At 45.2% G+C, this 19,467-nt stretch overlaps 1 protein-coding gene across 1 annotated transcript in view; it reads left to right on the top strand.

The window, feature by feature from the left end:
• Positions 1-19,467, top strand: part of FHAD1 (forkhead associated phosphopeptide binding domain 1) — a 154,960-nt gene that overhangs the window by 22,745 nt on the left and 112,748 nt on the right. Inside the window, exon 2 of the mRNA XM_052654095.1 lies at positions 5,204-5,410. Within this exon, the coding sequence (XP_052510055.1) occupies positions 5,204-5,410 (207 nt within the window). The remainder of the gene's footprint in view (positions 1-5,203; positions 5,411-19,467) is intronic.

Below are 19,467 nucleotides of genomic sequence, written 5' to 3'. Positions count from 1 at the left end.
GGAAGACTTTCTTATCTCTCTGTGCTATTCTTTGGAACTCTGCATTCAAATGGGTATATCTTTCCTTTTTTCATTTGCCTTTTGCTTCTCTTCTTTTCTCAGCTACTTGTGAGGCCTCCTCAGACAACCATTTTGCCTTTCTGCATTTATTTTTTCTTGGGGATGGTCTTGATCTCTGCCTCCTGTACAGTGTCACGAACCTCCATCCATAGTTCTTCAGGCACTCTATCAGATCCAGTACCTTGAATCTATTCGTCACTTCCACTGTATAATCATAAGAGATTTGATTTATGTCATACCTGAATGGTCTAGTGGTTTTCCCTACTTTCTTCAATTTAAGTCTGAATTTGGCAATAAGGAGTTCATGATCTTTCCTTAATATTTGGTAAAATTTTCCAGTGAACCCACCCAGGTATGGTACTTTCCATTTTGAAAGGTTATTCATTAGTGATTCAAATTCTTTAATAGATATGAGTCTACTCAGGGTATTTATTTCTGTTTGTGTGAGTTTTGGCAGATTGTGTCCTTCAAAGAATTGATCCACTTCATTAAGTTATCAAATGTGTGGACACAGAATTATTCATGCATTGCGTGCACGCTCAGTCATGTCCGACTCTTTGCAACCCTATGGAATGTAGTCTACCAGACTCCTCTGTCCATGGGATTTTTCCAGGCAAGAATACTAAAGTGGTTTCCATTTCCTACTCCGGGGATCTTCCTAACCCAGAGATGGAACTCGCATCTCTTGCATCTCCTACATTGGCAGGTGGATTCTTTACCACTGTACCATGTGGGAAGCCCCTCAGAATTCATAATATCCCTTTTTTATCCCTTCAGTGTCCATAGGATCATGGCCTCTCTTTCATTTCTGATTTTAGTAATTTGTATCTTCTCTCTTTTTTTCTTGATTATCCTGGTAGAAATTTGTCCATTTTATTGATTTTTTTTTTTTTTAAAAAAGAAAGCTCTCGATTTTGCTGACTTTTCTCTGTTATTTTCCTGTTTTGTTATTTCATTCATTGCGTTTTTTTCTTCTGCTTGTGATAGGCTTGCATTGGTCTTCTTTCTCTAGTTTTATAAGGTGGAAGCTTATATTACTGATTTTAGGTCTTTCTTCTTTTCTAATATATGTGTGCAATGCCATGGATTTCCCTCCAAGAGCTGCTTTCATTCCATCTTGCAAATATTCATAGTTTGTATTTTCATTTTCACTTAACTCAAGATAATTTGTTTTATTTCTTGTGAGACTTCCTCTTTGACCCATCTGTTGTTTAGAAATGTGCTGTCTAATCTCCAAATATTTGGGGATTTTCCATCTATCTTTCTGGTATTGGTTTCTAGTTTAATTCCAATGTGGTCTGAAAACAGTTCAGTTCAGTCGCTCAGTCGTGTCCAACTCTTTGCGACCCCATGAACCGCAGCATGCCAGGCCTCCCTGTCCATCACCAGCTCCTGGAGTTCACCCATACCTATGTCCATCGAGTCAGTGATGCCATCCAATCATCTCATCCTCCGTCGTCCCCTTCTCCTCCTGCCCTCAATCTTTCCCAGCATCAGGGTCTTTTCCAATGAGTCAGCTCTTTGCATCAGGTGGCCAAAGTATTGGAGTTTCAGCTTCAACATCAGTCCTCCTAATGAACACCCAGGACTGATCTCCTTTAGGATGGACTAGTTGGATCTCCTTGCAGTCCAAGGGACTCTCAAGAGTCTTCTCCAACACCACAGTTCAAAAGCATCAATTCTTAGGCACTCAGCTTTCTTTATAGTCCAACTCTCACATCCATACATGACCACTGGAAAAACCATAGCCTTGACTAGATGGACCTTTGTTGGCAAAGTAATGTCTCTGCTTTTTAATATGCTGTCTCAGTTCAGTTCAGTTCAGTCACTCAGTCGTGTCCGACTCTTTGCGACCCCATGAATTGCAGCACGCCAGGCCTCCCTGTCCATCACCAACTCCTGGAGTTCACTCAGACTCAAGTCCATCGAGTCCATGATGCCATCCAGCCATCTCATCCTCTGTCGTCCCCTTCTCCTCCTGCCCCCAATCCCTCCCAGCATCAGAGTCTTTTCCAATGAGTCAACTCTTCGCATGAGGTGGCCAGAGTACTGGAGCTTCAGCTTTAGCATCATTCCTTCCAAAGAAATCCCAGGGTTGATCTCCTTCCGAATGGACTGGTTGGATCTCCTTGCAGTCCAAGGGACTCTCAAGAGTCTTCTCCAACAGCACAGTTCAAAAGCATCAATTCTTCTGCGCTCAGCCTTCTTCACAGTCCAACTCTCACATCCATACATGACCACAGGAAAAACCATAGCCTTGACTAGAAGGACCTTAGTCAGCAAAGTAATGTCTCTGCTTTTGAGTATGCTATCTAGGTTGGTCATAACTTTTCTTCCAAGGAGTAAGCGTCTTTTAATTTCATGGCTGCAATCACCATCTGCAGTGATATTGGAGCCCAAAAAATTAAAGTCTGACACTGTTTCTACTGTTTCCCCATCTATTTCCCATGAAGTGATGGGACCGGATGCCATGATCTTCGTTTTCTGAATGTTAAGCTTTAAGCCAACATTTTTGCTCTCCTCTTTCACTTTCATCAAGAGGCTTTTTAGCTCTTCTTCACTTTCTGCCATAAGGGTGGTATCATCTGCATATCTGAGGTTATTGATATTTCTCCCGGCAGTCTTGATTCCAGCTTGTGTTTATTCCAACCCAGCGTTTCTCATGATGTACTATGCATATAAGTTAAATAAGCAGGGTGACAATATACAGCCTTGATGTACTCCTTTTCCTATTTGGAACCAGTCTGTTGTTTCATGTCCAGTTCTAACTGTTGTTTCCTGGCCTGCATACAGGTTTCTCAAGAGGCAGGTCAGGTGGTCCAGTATGCACATACTTTGCATAATTTCTATTCTCTTTACATTTGTTGATGTTTTGTGGCCCAGAATGTGGTCTATTTGGTGAGTGTTCCACATGAGCTTGAGAAGGGTGTGTGATTGGTTGTGGCATGAAGTTGTGTGGCTGTCTGTTAGATCAGATGATTGACAGTGCTGTTCAGTTCGACTGTATTCTTACTAATTCTCTGCCTGCTGGATCTGCCCACTGCTGATAGAGGGATGCTGTGGTCTCTAGCTGTCATGATGGATTCGTCTGTTTCTTCCTACAGTTCTATCAGTTTTTGCCTCCCATATTTTGATGCTCTGTTGTTGGGCACATGTAATGAAGGACTGTTACATCATCCTAGAGAATCAATCCCATTATCATAATGTAACACCTCTCTTTATCCCTGATAACCTTCCTTGCTCTAGTCGGTTCTATCTGAAGTTAATGTAGCTACTCCTGCTTTCTTCTTGTGTTTCAATACTTAAATGTCAAAGTGATTGGTAGGAGTTTGCAAAGTACTCAGGCAAACCTGGGTACAAAGCCAGGCAAGTCAAGCTGGGTGACTGTGGGCACACTTCATCATTCTGTGCCTCAGTTTCCTCATCTAAAAAGTCAGGAACTGTCAGACCTACTGCATAGCGCAGGGAACTATATTCAGTATCTTATACTAACCTGTAATGGAAAAGAATTTGAAAAAGGATATATATTATAGGTTTGTGTGTGTGATGTAATCACTTTGCTATACACCAGAAACTAACACAACATTGTAAATCAACTATCTGTGCTGTGCTCTGTCACTTAGTCATGTCCAACTCTTTGCAACCCCATGGACTGTAACCCACCAGGCCCCTCTGTCCATGGCGATTCTCCAGGTAAGAATACTGGAGTGGATTCCCATACCCTCCTCCAGGGGATCCTCACAACCCAGGGATTGAACCCATGTCTCCCACCTTGCAGGTGTACTCTTTACCATCTAAGCCACCAGGGAAATGTTTAAATGAGGCAGTGCCCCTTTGGATTATTGTGAAGATGTGGGATGTATATATAAGTGGGATGTTAGTATAGATTTCTAAGTCCAAGTACTCTGTATGAAAGTTGAGTGAGGCACTCTGAGAAGAATTAACTTAGAAAATAATTGCGAAGTCTCAGGCTGGAGTGGATGGCTCATAGGCAGTGTGCTGAAAAGACAGAAAACTTCACATATGCCCTGAAGCCCATAGTCCAGGGCACCCAGGCAGGTGAATGTGATATTTCTTCCTTGGGGCTGAGTTTTGCTCCCTCTTAAGCGAAACTGCATAGGAGCCCTCTGCCCCTGCTGCCAGTTCACTGTCTGAAATCCCTTTCTTTTGGGGGCAGTGTGGTCACACCAGGGCCCCTACTGAAAACCAGATCATCTTTGGATAGATAAATTCTGACTAGCTTTTAAGAAGCACTAGAAATAATTAATCACGTGGGAAAACCAAGACTTTTAAAAAGTAGCTATAAAACCTGTTGTGGGATTTTCCTGGTGGTCCCATGGTTAAGGTTCTGATCTTCCAAAGCAGGGAGTGCAGGTTCGATCGCTGGTGAGGGAACTAGATCCCATATGCCATGCCAAAAATAAATAAATTAGTAGGATATAAATTAACAAAAAAGAAAAAGGTGAGAAAATAAAATTTAATAAATAGAAAGATTGTAAACATAGGAAAAAGACTGAATCGCTGTGTTCAGACAGAGCCTGCCTCTGGGGAACAAGAGTCTAAGTTATTTTAATGTCTTCTTTATGTTTTTCTCTAGCTCTCATTTTCTGCATTAAGAAAAAACGTGTTTTTCTAAAAAATGAATAGAACAAACAAATGATAACAATAATCATTATAAAACCTCCCCTTCACTTTAACACCTGCAGTAAATAGTTAAGTCACTTGCCAACTGACCTTTCTGGTTTGTGTTGGGCCATTTCTGCTGTCTTGCCATTTGGGACAACCCAAAGTATACTCACGTGGGATCATAGAAAGACTGGCCAATTCCTGACTAGTTCCCCCAAGTTCCCTCTTGCCTCTCTGTGGTGGCTGACTCCCTGTCCAACGACTTGGGCAACTATTCTGGGTCTGGTATCAGACAAAGCCCATGGCCCTCTGTTCACTTGCTGTGTGGCCTTAGGCGAGTCACTTAACCTCTCTGAACTTCAGCATCCTCCTTAAAAGGAGGACTGCAGTGACCATCCAGTCAAATGAAGCCATTAGCACATTGAGGCACCCAGTGTCAGTAGCACTAGTAAGTATTAAGGCCCCGCTCATTATTCCCACTTTCCTGGCTCTGACTGTCCCCCCTTCTCCATTTCAGTCTGCAGACATCGACAACCATCACGCGCTCATTGAATATAATGAGGCTGAGGGCAGCTTTGTTCTCCAGGACTTCAATTCCCGCAGCGGCACCTTTGTCAATGAGTGCCACATTCAGAACGTGGCTGTGAAGCTCTTACCGGGAGACCTGTTGAGGTTCGGCACTGGAGGGCTGACCTACGAACTGGTCATCGAAAACCCAGCCTCGGTGAGTCCAGGCCCCTGCGGGGTGGGGGTTGTGGGGCAGAGGTACCGTCTGTGCAGCTCGGGGCTCAGATGTAGCCAAAGGTGGAGGTGGTCCAGAGCACATCAGTTTGCCCTCAGCTACACACACTCTGGCAGCCACAGGACCCAATTCTGTGAAGGTCAGACCCATCCGGTGGGTCCCAGGGAGGAGCGAATCCCAGCGCCCTCTACTGGGAATTTCTTAGAATTACAGGCAAGAGTTGCCTAGCAACCAGCCCAGAACTAGTGTATTTTCCTGAAAAGTGAAGCTTACAAGCAGAGATGGAAAGCAAGTGTGTGCTTTTGAAGATGCAGAGATGGATGCTTCGTTTTTAGGCAGATCAGTGCTCTACAACTTCCTAGCTTTGAGACCTCGACCAGGGTTCTTTGCATGCTTGGGTCTGGGTGTTATCAACGGTGCAGGGCATTGAGAGAGTATAGAAAGGGTTAACAGCCTTGTTAGGAAGGCCAGAGGTTCCGAAGCGGCCGGAGGAAATAAACTGCAAGTGGTAGACGTTTTTTTCCCTTCTCTTTACAAAATTAAAACTCAGCATTCAAAAAACTAAGATCATGGCATCCAGTCCCATCACGTCCTGGCAAATAGTTGGGGAAACAATGGAAACAGTGACAAACTTTATTTTCTTGGGCTCCAAAATCACTGTAGATGGTGAATGCAGCCATGAAATTAAAAGACACTTGCTCCTTGGAAGAAAAGCTATGACAAACCTAGACAGCATATTGAAAAGCAGAGACATTGCCAACAAAGGTTCCTCTAGTCAAAGCTATGGTTTTTCCAGTAGTCGTGTATGGATATGAGAGTTGGATGATAAAGAAGGCTGAGTACAGAAGAATTGATGCTTTTGAACTGTGGTGTTGGAGAAGACTCTTGAGAGTCCCTTAGACTGCAAAGAGATCCAACCAGTCCATCCTAAAGGAAATCAGTCCTGGGTGTTCATTAGAAGGACTGATGCTGAAGCTGAAACTGCAATACTTTGGCCACCTGATGCGAATAACTGACTCATTAGAAAAGACCCTGATGCTGGGAAAGATTAAAGGTGGGAGGAGAAGGGGACGACAGAGGATAAAGATGGTTGGATGGCATAACCAACTCAATGAAAATGAGTTTGAGCAAGCTCCCAGAGATGGCGAAGGCCAGGGAAGCCTGGTGTGCTGCAGTCCATGGGATCACAAAGAGTCGGACACAACTGAGTGACTGAACAATACAAAATTAAAGGATGTTTTTTCTTCTAATCCTGTGTTTCATGGTGATACCTGGTTTTGCCTGAAGTTAACTTTTCTCAAACCTTGAACTAACCAATGTGTTTTTCTTATGGAAATGTTTTTCTTAAGCTATGTTAATGAAACTATGTATTTGCTTTGGAATATGCCTTTCTTCAAGATTCACGTCAATTGTTTGATGCCCAGAGATGACTCCCCTTGTTCCAATGCTGTTTCAAAATACATGTTGTAGGAGAGGGCCCTGGTGCAACTCTCAGTCTTGAGGTGTTTCTTTTATCTGATTAGCAGTTTGCTAACAGGTATAAAATGCCTCGCCAACTAGCAAGGGGACACTCTTTCTGTCCCCTTCTGATGTCTGTTTCAGAAGCTTTCTCTATCCCTTTTATACTTTGTTTATTTTAATTGGAGGCTAATTACTTAACAATATTGTGGTGGTTTTTACCATACATTGACGTGAATCAGCCACAGGTGTACATGTACTTTGCTACACAAAAGCTCCGAGTAATCAAGTCTCATCTCTGGTCCCAGATTGAATTCCTCTCCTCAGCGAATCCCAGTGTAACTCACCGCTCATGACCGTAACCTTTCAGTATCTGTGTGTAAAAAGTCAAAATCAGTGTCTGGTGGAAATAGACACTCCACACCTGGTAACTGTCCTCACACCTTGGATCAGAAGTGTTCCTGGATCAGGACCTAAAGTATGGCCCCAGGTTAATCAGAACATAACCCAAAACTCGCCCATCAAAGCTCAGTGGGGAGACAGGATGGAGGGTGGTTAGTAACACAGGCCTTGGTCAGAACCCCAGCTCTGCCACTGGCCCACTCAGTGTGCTCTTGCACAAGCCACTGGACCCCTCAGAACCTCCATTTCCTCACCTACAAATGGGGCCAACGGTAGTAATGTCTTTGCAAGCTTGTCTCAAGGACTGAAAGAGATGGTTATAACTGCAAAACCTCCAGCCCAGTGCCTGGTCCTTGGGAGCACACAGTAAACACCTGTCGTGCATGTCCCAGAGAGACAGCGTGTTCATCTCACCTCTGCCACCAAGAGTGCTGCATGGACTGAGACCCCCTAGGTGTAAAATCCTTTCTGGGACAAGACTAGATATAAATAAACAAAGCTTAGAGACTCTGGACAGACTCCTAGGGTGTGGGTCCCATAGGCAGCCCTAAATACTCACTCTGAGATCAGCAGCGTCCCTCGGGCTTCAGGAGCAGTGACACCACATCCATCACGTTCAACTTTGCAGATCTGGGGCAGTTTTCTTCTACCGCTGCTCAGCCTCCTTTTCCTCCTTGGACCAGCATTAAAGGTGCTCTCTGGTGAGATACACCGGGGACCTCTGGCCGCCCTGAGGAGTGGCTCCTGACCCTGATGTGTTGATCTAATCAAGGATCCTCTACACAGGCTCTAGGGATCCCCTCATCAGAACCATGTGGGGAGCAGACCCACAGTGCAGATCTGAGGCTCAGCCCAGGCCTGAGGACTCATACTTAGGGTTTCCAGGTAAAATACAGGAGGCCCAGGTAAAAACCAGGCGTTTTTATACATGTGTGTCCCAGATATTGCAAGGAACCACTTATGCTAGAACAAGTTATCTGCCCTTTGTCTGAAACTCAGAGTTGACTGGCACCCTACGTTTTATTTATGTATTAATTCATTTATTTATGCAAAATCTGGCAACCATACACATCCTCCATGGGAGTGGGGCCTGGGAATATGTATTCACTCAAGCTCACCCCCAACAGTAGGGAAACCCAAATTTACAATCATTTGTATGGAACACTTATAGAGTTGTTTAGGGGTAAAAGAAAAAGGGATTCCAGACCCCCAAGTCTGAAAATCCAAGTTTGTGAAGTTTGAGTCAATATTTCCCTAACATGTCTAATTATAAGAATTTTTCAGGAATGCTCAGTAAAATTACAGATTCCCAGGCACCCCCCCTGGGAAATTTTGACTTTCTGGCTTGCCTTTAGTGGGAGGAAGTGGGAGAGAGGGAGAAGGAGGCAGCAAATGATATCTGCATTTTTTTTCTTTTTTTCCACACCAAGATATTTATTGAAATATCATTTATAGGGGCATAAAATTTGAAGCCTAAATCTTTAAAAAAAGGGGGCATTGTTTAATACATCATAAGGAGTTCGTTTATATAGGGAATACTGTGCTGCCTTTTAAAAACACAGCTTTGTTGAGATATAATTAACATACAATAAACTGCACATCTAAATCTGTACTTGGATGGGCTTTGACGTATGTGTACACCTATGAAACATCACCACAATCAAGACAGTGAACAAATCCTGCATCCCCCAAGGTTTCCTCTGGATCACAGCATGTGTGTGTGTTTGCTTGCTTTTAATAGCTTTGTGTGTGCATGCTCAATCTCTGTGTTGTCTGACTCTTTGCAACCCCATGGACTGTAGCCGGCCAGGCTCCTCTGTCCATGGGATTCTCCAGGCAAGAATATTGGAGTGGGCTGCCATTTCCTCCTATAGCTTAACAGAGTCCCATATCGTTGAAGGACAATTTACATAACATAAACTTCACCCATTTAAGTGTCTAGTTCAATTTTGGTACATTTACATGTACAGCCATCCCCACAACCGGCTTTCAGAACATTTTCATCCTTTTCTATCGCCCCAAATGTCGGGAAACCTCGGAGGCACTTCATTTTTTAGTTTGCCTTTTAATTTTCAAAATTGTGGTAAAATATGACGTTTACCGTGTTCACCTTTTTTAAGAGTACAGTCCAGTAGCATTGAATATATTCACACTGTTGTGCAGCCGCCACCACCATCCGACTCCAGAACTCTTTATCTTCCCAAACTGAAACTCTCCACCCGTCAGATAAAAACTCCCTCTTCCTTCCTCCCATCCCACAGTCTTTCTGTGTCTATGAATTTGAGTATTCTAGGTACCTCCTATAGGTAGAATCTTACTTGATTTCTCCTCTTGTGACCATCTTATTTCACTTAGTGTGATGTCCTCGAGGTTCATTCCAGCTGAATAATGTTTCATGGTGTGTATTCCCCACCTTCTGTTTGTTCTTTTGTCCATCCATGGCCATTTGCTTCCACCTTTTGGCCATTTCAAGTAAGACTGTTATGAACACGGGTGTACAGATATGGAAGGGGGACTCTATTTTATTTTACGAGGTGCTTGTTATATAAGCATGGGAAACAGTGATGACAATCTCTGACCCTGAGTAGATGAGAAGGAAGAAGATGCTTTGTAAGAAGAGAAACCAGTACGCAACAGGAGGAATCGCTGACGTGGACAGCACTGTGCTAAGCAATTCACCTGCTTTCCCTTATTTCATGCTCACAGCAACCCATGACTTGGGTTCTCCCACGATCCCCATTTTACAGACAAGGAATCCAAAACTCAGACAGGTTAAGTAATTTCCCCGGGTCATACAGCTAGTCAGCACGAATGAAACACTATCCCCACTTGCAGATAAAGGAAGGGAGAAAACCATTTAGTCTATTGCTAGCTAGAGCAGTAGCCTCAATTGGTCTTCACAAAGAGCAAAGCAAACTTTCACGGTCACTCAAATATACACAAACTTTTTCAGTTCTTATTTCTACACTCACTTGTGCCCTGCTTCATTCCTCCAGTGACTGCCTGCAGAGGTGTTTCCCTGACTGTGCCCAGGTGACTTTGCAGGACTCTCCCCCCATCTCATCTTCTCAAAAACACTTTCTGCTGGTGAGTCCCCAGGTTGAGAAACTTGCATCCTCTAAGCTGTTATTCGTGGAGGGGTCCTTCGCAAGGCCTCCCTAGGGGCAGCCTATGGACTGATAAACATTTTCCTATGAATTCCACTTGCTGATAACTCAGAGTGTGAACTGTTTAAAAGAAGAGAAAGAAAGGGGAAAAAAGGAAAGGTATTGAAGAGCATCTCTCAGATACAGAACTTGCCTCGTGGTCCAGTGGTTAAGAATCTACCTGCCACTGCAGGGGACATGGGTTTGATCCCTGGGCCGGGAAGATTCCACATGCTGCGCGGCAGCTAAGCTTGCTTGCCACAACTATTGAGTCCACGAGCCACAGTTGCTGAAGCCTGGGAACACTGGAGACCATGCTCTGCAGCAAGAGAAGCCGCTGCAATGAGAAGCCCCACGCCCACAGCTAGAGAAAGCCCATGCGCAGCAATGAAGACCCAGCACAGCCAAATATAAATAAATAAAATTTTGAAAATATTTTAAGGTCTAGTTTTTCTAAGAAATTCTTTGACGTCATCATGCTTCCTGGATGTTCTTGTTTCCCACTGATTGGCAGGTCCCAGGTCAGGGTGCTGTGTTTACTCCCGGGGTAGAGTTTCCCAGGAGGACTGCCCTGATATCACCCAGGTTAAGTGTGATAGGAACTGTTCTTTTCCTGACAGAGTTCCCAAATGAGAACACTTGTTTCAGGCTCTGTGGTGACAGTAACCAAGAGAGAGGACTGTGGCAGCATTTCTTTGGGGAGGGGGGTGTGTTGGGTTAGGAGTCTAGACGTGTTTGCAGCTGTCACGTGGTTAGGGCACATGCCCGAGGCCAGGCTGACTCCAGAGCAATCCCAGCCCTGCTCTTGTACTGGCATTTATACTGGACACACCCAAGTCATTTCCCTCAAAGCCTCAGTCCCCATTTCTGTAATATAGTTCCTACCACACGGAACAACTGTGGTATTAAGTGGGCAATGAATGTAAATTGTTGAGTCCAGCGTCTGGCACCTGATAAACACATGAAAATCCTCAGTTTTATTTATTTATTGGCTGCACTGCACGGCAAGTATATAAGATCCTATTATTAATCATAGTTCCCTGACCAGGGATCAAACTTGCATCTCCTGCATTAGAAGCATGGAGTCTTAACCACTGGACTGCCAGGGAAGTCCCCACCCTCAACTTTAGTTAGAATCAAGCGAACCAAGGTGTAGCAGCCAAGATGCTTCCTTTGTAAGTGTTCCTTTGGACAGGAAACCTCCGAAGCCCTCCCCCGACTAGCAGACAGATATATTTGCAGATAAATTATCCATAGAATAACATAGAAGATGGAAAAATATAATCTCGTTTGACAAAGTACATCAGCAGCCAGCATATGCCTAGGACCATGCTCTGTAAATCACAGCTCTTTCATGGAAGCATTACGCCACAGTCACCATTCACAGTATAGTCCACGTAGACGGCGCCCCCTGGGGTTGTGCAGGACATAACCTGCAGGGCTGTTTGCAATGCCCTGAAGCAACCATTGATTAATATACAGTCTCAGTACCAGGTGTGGGAAATTAAAGTCACAAAGTCAGGTGTGCCTGCCATACGGTGCGTTTTGTGGTTAGTTGCCTTTCTTTGTGCTTCCTGAACTCTGGGAAAGGAGGTATAGAAACAAGCTGCTCTAGTCACAGTGACGGTGTTCTCATAAAGCAGCTGAGTAAGGAAACCCTCATCACCCAAATGTATAAATCGTGTCTTTCTCTGTTCTGAAGTATATGGCAAAACTGATGGAAATAGCGAGAATGAAAACGGAAGCGAGGTGCCACAAATAACGTGTCGAGTTGTTCCATGAAGGTGTTGTGGGCTCGTTGGCAGGAGCTCCCACCCCTGTCATTGCCCGTGACTGGCCTTCCGTTTAGCTTGTGCTGCCCTGTCCTCAGTCCAGCTAGACACTCCCGTGTGGTTCCTGGATACTGTCCTCTGTCCCTCCAATGTCATGACGTCATGTCTAGCGGGAAGAGCGCCCTCTGTCGGCCATTGTTCCTCGCTGCTTTCATGAGGAAGCTCTGCAGAATAAAATCAAAAGCAAAGGCTTTGGGGTTTGATGGACCCAAGTTCAAATGCTAACTGCAACTGACTTTACCTTTCTGAGCGTCTGTTTTTAATTTCTGCCAAGGAGCTGATCATTAATCACAGATCCCCCTTCGGCCTTAAGTTTTTTCATAGAGGTCCCTGGGACCACCCCTATCATTGTATAAGCTGAGGCCCGGAGAGTTTCAGTGACTTCCCCAAGGTTAGGTATCAGTCATATAGACCCAGAGCCAGGATTAAAAGCTACCTCTCCTGAGTCCCTTGGAGGCTTTTTCCTAATAGCATGAAGCATCACGGTACCACGTGAGCCCAGGCAGCTCCTCCACTGCCCGCTGGTTAAGGGAGGTCTCACAATTCCCAGTTCAACCTGCAATTTCACATGCCTGACAAGGAATGATCCATCATATGGGTAAAAGCGAAAGCCACTGGTAATAGAAGAAAATGCGTTTTCAATATTGGCTTCCTGGTTTGGCCTCACTAATTTTTCACCAGGGTTATTGGGCTATTGCTGCTACTCAGTCATGTCTGGCTCTTTTGCGACCCCATGGACTGTAGCCAGCCAGGCTTCTCTGTCCATAGGATTTTTCAGGCAAGAATACCGGAGCGGGTTGCCATTTCCTCCTCCAGGGGATCTTCCCGACCCAGGGATCGAACCCTCATTTCCTCATCTCTCCTGGACACATTTAGTTGCCCTCTTTCTTGATGATGATGATATCTGATGGCAAATGTTTGATGCTCGTTTATTATAGACCAGGAAGTGCTCCAAGCATTCCATGTGCTCTGTCTCACCTGCTTCTCACCAGTCTAAGAAATAGCTGTTCTCATCCCTATTTTACAGACGAGGCACACAAATAGCAGACTCGTCAGGGTCACACAGATGTAAGGAGCAGAACGGGAAGCTGGACCAGATTCTGTTTCATGCCAGGGCCCCAGCTCTTTACCCAGAGGTTGGCAAACTAGGCCCAGGGCCAAATGGAACACAAGTACCCCCTTTATTTCCATATTCCCTATGCTGTCTGCTGTGACTGCAGAGTAACGGGAAAGACATCGTATGGCACACAGAGTAGGAAATATTTACTGTCTGGCTCTACAGAAAATGTTTACTAGCCTCTGCACTACACTGTATGGTCTCTTTTATTTTACTTGATTTCTGTATGGTCTCTTTTACTGGTTTCTGAAAGAAGAACTAAAAATAGAGGGAAAGCTGGAGAGAAAGAACTCAATCAGATTAAGCCCCACTGCTGGCAGCTGTGCTCGTTAATTGCTTACTTAGTTTGCTGAGAAATAGCAACAACAACAAAAAATAGGTGAGCGGAAAAAACAGATTTTGAGCAATCTTTTCATCACCTCTTTAAAAAATAACTGGAATATGTGGTTCTAAATATACACAAACAGGACTTCCCTGGTGGTCCAGTGGTTAAGAATCTGCCTTCCAATGCAGGGAACACAGGTTCGGTCCCTGGTCCAGGAAGATCCCACATGCCTCAGGGCAGCTAAGCCCATGCGCCACAGCTACTGAGCCCACTAGGATCTAGAGCCTTCAAGCCACAGCTAATGAAGCCTCTGCACCTAGGGCCCATGCTCTGCAACAAGAGAAGCCGCTACAAGGAAAAGCCTGTGTACTGCAACTAGAGAGTAGCCCCCACTCACTGCAGTTGGAGAAAGCCTGCTTGCAGCAGTTAAACCTGTGCACCACAGCTACTGAAGCCCATCTGCTCTAGGGCCCGTGCTCTGCAACAACAGAAGCCACCACAATGAGAAGCCCACTTACAACTAGAGAAAGCCCATGTGCAGCAGCAAAGACCCAGCATAGCCATAAGTAAATAAATACAAGTAAATATACATCCACATATACATGTATTTGCACATATAGTAATAGTATAATTCCATTGACATATATCTGATAAATGTACTAGATATTAGGATATTATATATAATAGAGAGTTATATATATTGTAAGTTGTAAGATTTTTTTACTGCATATTGTAAGTTTACTGCATATTTTAAGTTTTACCTGTTTCTTCAACTGGAAAGTTTTCTTTTAAAACTGTGGAATGTTGGGAATTCCCTGGTGGTCCAGTGGGTAGGATTCGGCACTTTCACTCTGGTGGCCTGGGTTCAATCCCTGGTCTGGGAACTAAGGTCCTGAAAGCCAAGTAGTGAGATCAGAAATAAATGAAACTGTGGAATGTCTTCCCTAGGTAATTTCTGAAGAAGAAATTTGGGGTTTATAGTCCAAAGCCTGCTGTAGCTGAAGAACTATTTATTTGTTCAAAGTTTCTCTAGGCAGCGCTTTACTACTTGTCTTATTATTGATTCCTTGGTCTTAAATCATTCTTCTCCAGGGCTGCTGCTTTACTTTTATAGGTTTAAATTTGGTGCATGAGTACAGACTGGTGGATTTTATTTGAACATGACAAACAACTTATGACTGCTTTCATTCTGAGTACCATAGAGTCTCACCATAGTGTTCATAGGACATAGAGCACATAGTGACGCTTATGCCAAAGTCTCAATAAATATATTGTCCAGAAAATTTTACTGGTTGCAAGTGTCATAAAACTAACTTAAACTACCCTAGGGGGAAAAAAATAGCTCATGTAACCGAAAAGGCCAAAAGCTGCAGCTTCAGGCCCAGATGCCCAAGCAATGGTCAGGAATCTGACTCTGCTCTGCCAGCTTCCTAGTCTCTGGCAGACTCTTGCCGCCTCACCTGCAGGAAGGTGGCCACCATCAGCACCAGCACGCTCCAGACTGGCAGCTCCAGAGGAGGAGCCAGCATCTTCCTCAGAGTGGCTTGGATTTTGATTAGAGCCCAGCCTTGAGGAGAATGTGGCTTTACTGTACCTGGGGTTGAGGAGCTGGCTGGCGGTAGAGGGAATGACCAGAGAGCAAGGTCCTCTTCAGAACGAAACCTCTTGCTAGTCAAGCTTTGTCATCTCCAACCTGACCTCATAGGATTTCATCTACACCATGCTCTTACAGGTCCTGTGGGGACCTGCTGATGGAATGAGAAGTCCTGAGACCACCACGTGTTTCATATCAAAGGCGACTTCCCATGGCCAGTGAAGTGGAGGGCAGGGGGCTGCAGATGGTCTCAGGCACAGGGTCCTCAGCAAAAACTCAAACAGGAGGACTCTTGAGGACTGTGTCATCCCCCGATGTCTATGGACAACCTTGTGGGTTGGGGTGGAGACAGGAGCGCAGGTGGAAGGCTTAGCACCCTGGAGAGACAGGACCCACACTCAGCCAGGAATCTGGGGATCAGCGTGGCTGCCTCCTGGCTCCTCTGGCAGAGCACACCCTGGTTTACCAAACTTGAACCACACTGCTGCTTCTCGTCTCTTTACTTGGTCGATGGTCATTCACCCTTGCATTCAGTCTCTCGATTGGGCAAGACTGAACTGAAGGAGGTCAAGTCTAGGGGTAGTGAAAGCTATTTGCAAACACCCAGCTGTTTTCTGGTTAGATTCTATTTCCCATTTTATGAACCAACCAGAAAGCTAATTAGAACTTGAAAGAAAGAACTGTAAGATTGAAGATTTACCAAAAAAAAATGGAAAAATTAGATGGCTCAGGTCTCCTTTAACCCCAAAATCCAAATGAATGACTTTTCTGAACAGCTCAAAGGGACCTAATTCTTTTTGTTTTTTTGGCTGCACTGAGTCTTCATTGCTACACACAGGCTTTCTCTAGTTGCGGCGATCAGGGACTCCCCTTTGTTGCAGTGCTTGGCCTTCTCATTGCGGTGGGTTCTCTTGTTGCAGAGCACGGGCTCAGTAGTTGTGGCCCACAGGCTTAGTTTCCCTGAGGATCTTCCCGGATCAGGGATCAAACCCATGTCCCCTGCACGGGCAGGCAGATTCTCAACCACTGGACCCCCCAGGGAAGTGCCGGGACCTCTTTTAAGTGCTAAAACCTAAAAATAATGTACAACTTGGTGGTTCTGTGTTCTGAATGTATCATCTTCATTTTTCACATTGAAGATCCTGAACATAATTTGCCTTTTTCTTGGGGACATAGAATTACTACCCCACTTTGAGTTATGGTGACATCCTGGGAGCTATTGAGGTAAAAAGCCATTTGTTGCTGTTTTTCAGTTGCCCAGTCATGTCCAGCTTTTTTTGACCCCATGGGCTGCAGCACACCAGGCCTCCCTGTCCCTCACCATCTCCCAGAGTTTGCCCAAGTTCATGTTCCTTGCATTGGTGATGCCATCCAGCCATCTCAGCCTCTGACACACTCTTCTCCTTCTGCCCTCAATCTTTCCCAGCATCAGGGACTTTTCCAATGAGTTCCATCAGATGACCAAAATACTGGAGCTTCACCTTCTGCATCAGAAAAAAAGCCGTTTGCCCAGCACCAAATAGCCCCTCCCCGAGCTTCTGAGAGCTAGTAACTGTGTTCTGCAGTCTCTGTCCTGTCTTTTGAGATCCATGGCTCCTCCATGCTGTGGTCAGTATGCCTCTCCCCTGCCCTGTCACCCCCACCCCCAGGCCTTCCAGACTGTGGGAATTAAGCTCAACACCTACATGTGTTAGATTCTTCTGTAAGGAAGATGGTCTCTTCTCCCTGCTTCATGTGTTGACTCACTCACATATCTATATCAGCGTGGACTCGGTGTATTTTACACTCTGGGTCACGAGCCCTTCTTTTCTATTTCTGTTTTGCCTACAGTAGGTCTCCACTGCAGCCTGAGGGTTTCTCCTGTTGCTGTGCATGGACTTAGTTGCCCCATGGCATGTGGGATCTTAGTTTCCCAACCAGGCATTGAACCTGTGTCCTCTGCATTGGAAGGCGGATTCTTAACCACTGAACCAGCAGGGATGTCCCTCATTATCTGTTTTGTTGCTCAAATTCTTCCAGCCTCAGCCTCTGGGAGCTCTTTCAGGCTGGTTGCCGTGCCCTTAAGCATCTCCCCATACTTTTGCTCTGGGCACTGCTTTTCTCTCTGCTATTAGGAGATTCTCCAGGCTTAGCAGGTATCCCCCCTCCACCGTCCCAGCCCCAGAATCAAAGACCTTTTTACTTACACTACTTTTGCCAACTGTTCAGGTCAGTCAGCAGTGAACACCTATCGTAAGTACCAGGCACTCTGCTGAGTGCCTGGCACAGACAGCGACTGCCCAGTAAATGTTTAACAGCCAGCTCTCTGGAAAATGTAGATGATGCACACGAATAGCATAGGTTTAATGACGTCAGGAGTGTCAAGAATGTGAACACCTTCTTTCCAAATAATGAGAAATACGGTACTCTCTCCTGTAAATTCCACACAGCCAGGTGAGTCTCACAGAATGCTTTCATTGACTTCTGTTGAATTCTTGTATCCATAGCCAATTTCTTGTTGTAACGGATGAATACGAGAGTTCCCAACCTGAGCACTTGTGGATATTTGGGGGTATTTTGGATATATTTGCATTTATGAGTAATACAGGTAAAAAAGAAAGACGTTGGAACTTTGCACATTCATCAGTGACGTGACTTTTTTTTTTTCTGCATCAGATGGTAGTTTTTAAGTACTAGAGGAATGTTCCCTCAATTTTTTGTGCTACTTATAATGGGTGAGGCACAACATGCTCTTTTGTCATCTGCACTGTTAAGGTTTTCCCCATTACCTTCTTAAGTCTAGGAAATCAGCAAAACAAACAAAAAAATCAAACTCTGGTGGCTCAGAGGGTAAAGCATCTGCCCACAGTGCGGGAGACCTGTGTTCGATCCCTGGGTCCGATCCCTGGGTCGTGAAGATCCCCTGGAGAAGGAAAAGGCAACTCACTCCAGTACTTTTGCCTGGAAAATCCCATGGACAGAGAACCCTGGTAGGCTACAGTCCATGGGGTCACAAAGAGTCGGACACGACCAAATGACTTCACTTCACTTCACATGTAAACCACTATTATTAAACCTATTCATAAAAGTTTTGGGTTTCCCAGGTGATGCTCAGTTCAGTTCAGCTCAGTTGCTCAGTCGTGTCCGACTCTGCAACCCCATGAACCGCAGCATGCCAGGCCTCCCTGTCCATCGCCAGCTCCCGGAGTCCACCCAAACCCATGTCCATTGAGTGATGCCATCCAACCATCTTATCCTCTGTCGTTCCCTTCTCCTCCTGCCCTCATTCTTTCCCAGCATCAGGGTCTTTTCCAATGAGTCAGCTCTTGCATCAGGTGGCCAAAGTATTGGAGTTTCAGCTTCAACATCAGTCCTTCCAATGAACACCCAGGACTGATCTCCTTTAGGATGAACTGGAGTGGTAAATAACCCCCCTGCCAGTGCAGGAGACATAAACGATATGAGTTCGATCACTGGGTTGGGATGATCCCCTGGAGAAGGGCATGGCAACCCACTCCAGTGTTCTTGCCTGGAAAATCCCATGGACAGAGGAGTCGGACAGGCTACAGTCACGGGATTGCAGAGTTGGATACGACTGAGCGTCTGAGCACATACACATAGGTTACTTACCACAATTTTGAAAATAAGAAACAACTTCTCTCTCTCCCTGACTGGGCTCCACTCCTTCATGCTGGCTGCACTCTTAAGTCCAGCCAGGGCACTCCAGACCCTGCTGTCCAGCCAAGTTTTCTTGGGTCTGCTTGGCTCTGATTGGATCACTTGCCCCACCAGTGCACCAATCAGTGCACCAAGGAGTGTGACTGGCTGATGGCTGAGCCCCACCCACAGCAGTGGACTGAGATTGGGAGAGAGATTCCTGAAATGTCCAAAGAGCCAAGTGGGTTCTGGCCTGTTCTCACTTGAGGAGTGAGATGTGACCACTCCTTTTAGCACCCTGGCAGTTAGTGGGCAGGGAGGCACAGCTACCTGAGCATCCCAGCATGAAAGGAAATTCTTCCACCACTACCTGTGGTCTCTAGGTTTGTTTTCTAGCTAGCAGAGGATAGAACACACTTGAATTTACCCCTTCGCACCTTCAGCCCATTCATTCTCTAAAACTTCATTAAATCAATGGGAAAAAATGATAGGAATGATTGAGGTGAGACAGCCCCAGAGAAGAGGAAGG

The sequence above is a fragment of the Budorcas taxicolor genome, chromosome 16 (assembly GCF_023091745.1).
Source record: "Budorcas taxicolor isolate Tak-1 chromosome 16, Takin1.1, whole genome shotgun sequence".
NCBI classification, from domain to species: Eukaryota; Metazoa; Chordata; class Mammalia; order Artiodactyla; family Bovidae; genus Budorcas; species Budorcas taxicolor.
Note: the sequence above shows the minus strand (reverse complement) of the source record. Positions and strands in the feature narration are given on the sequence as shown.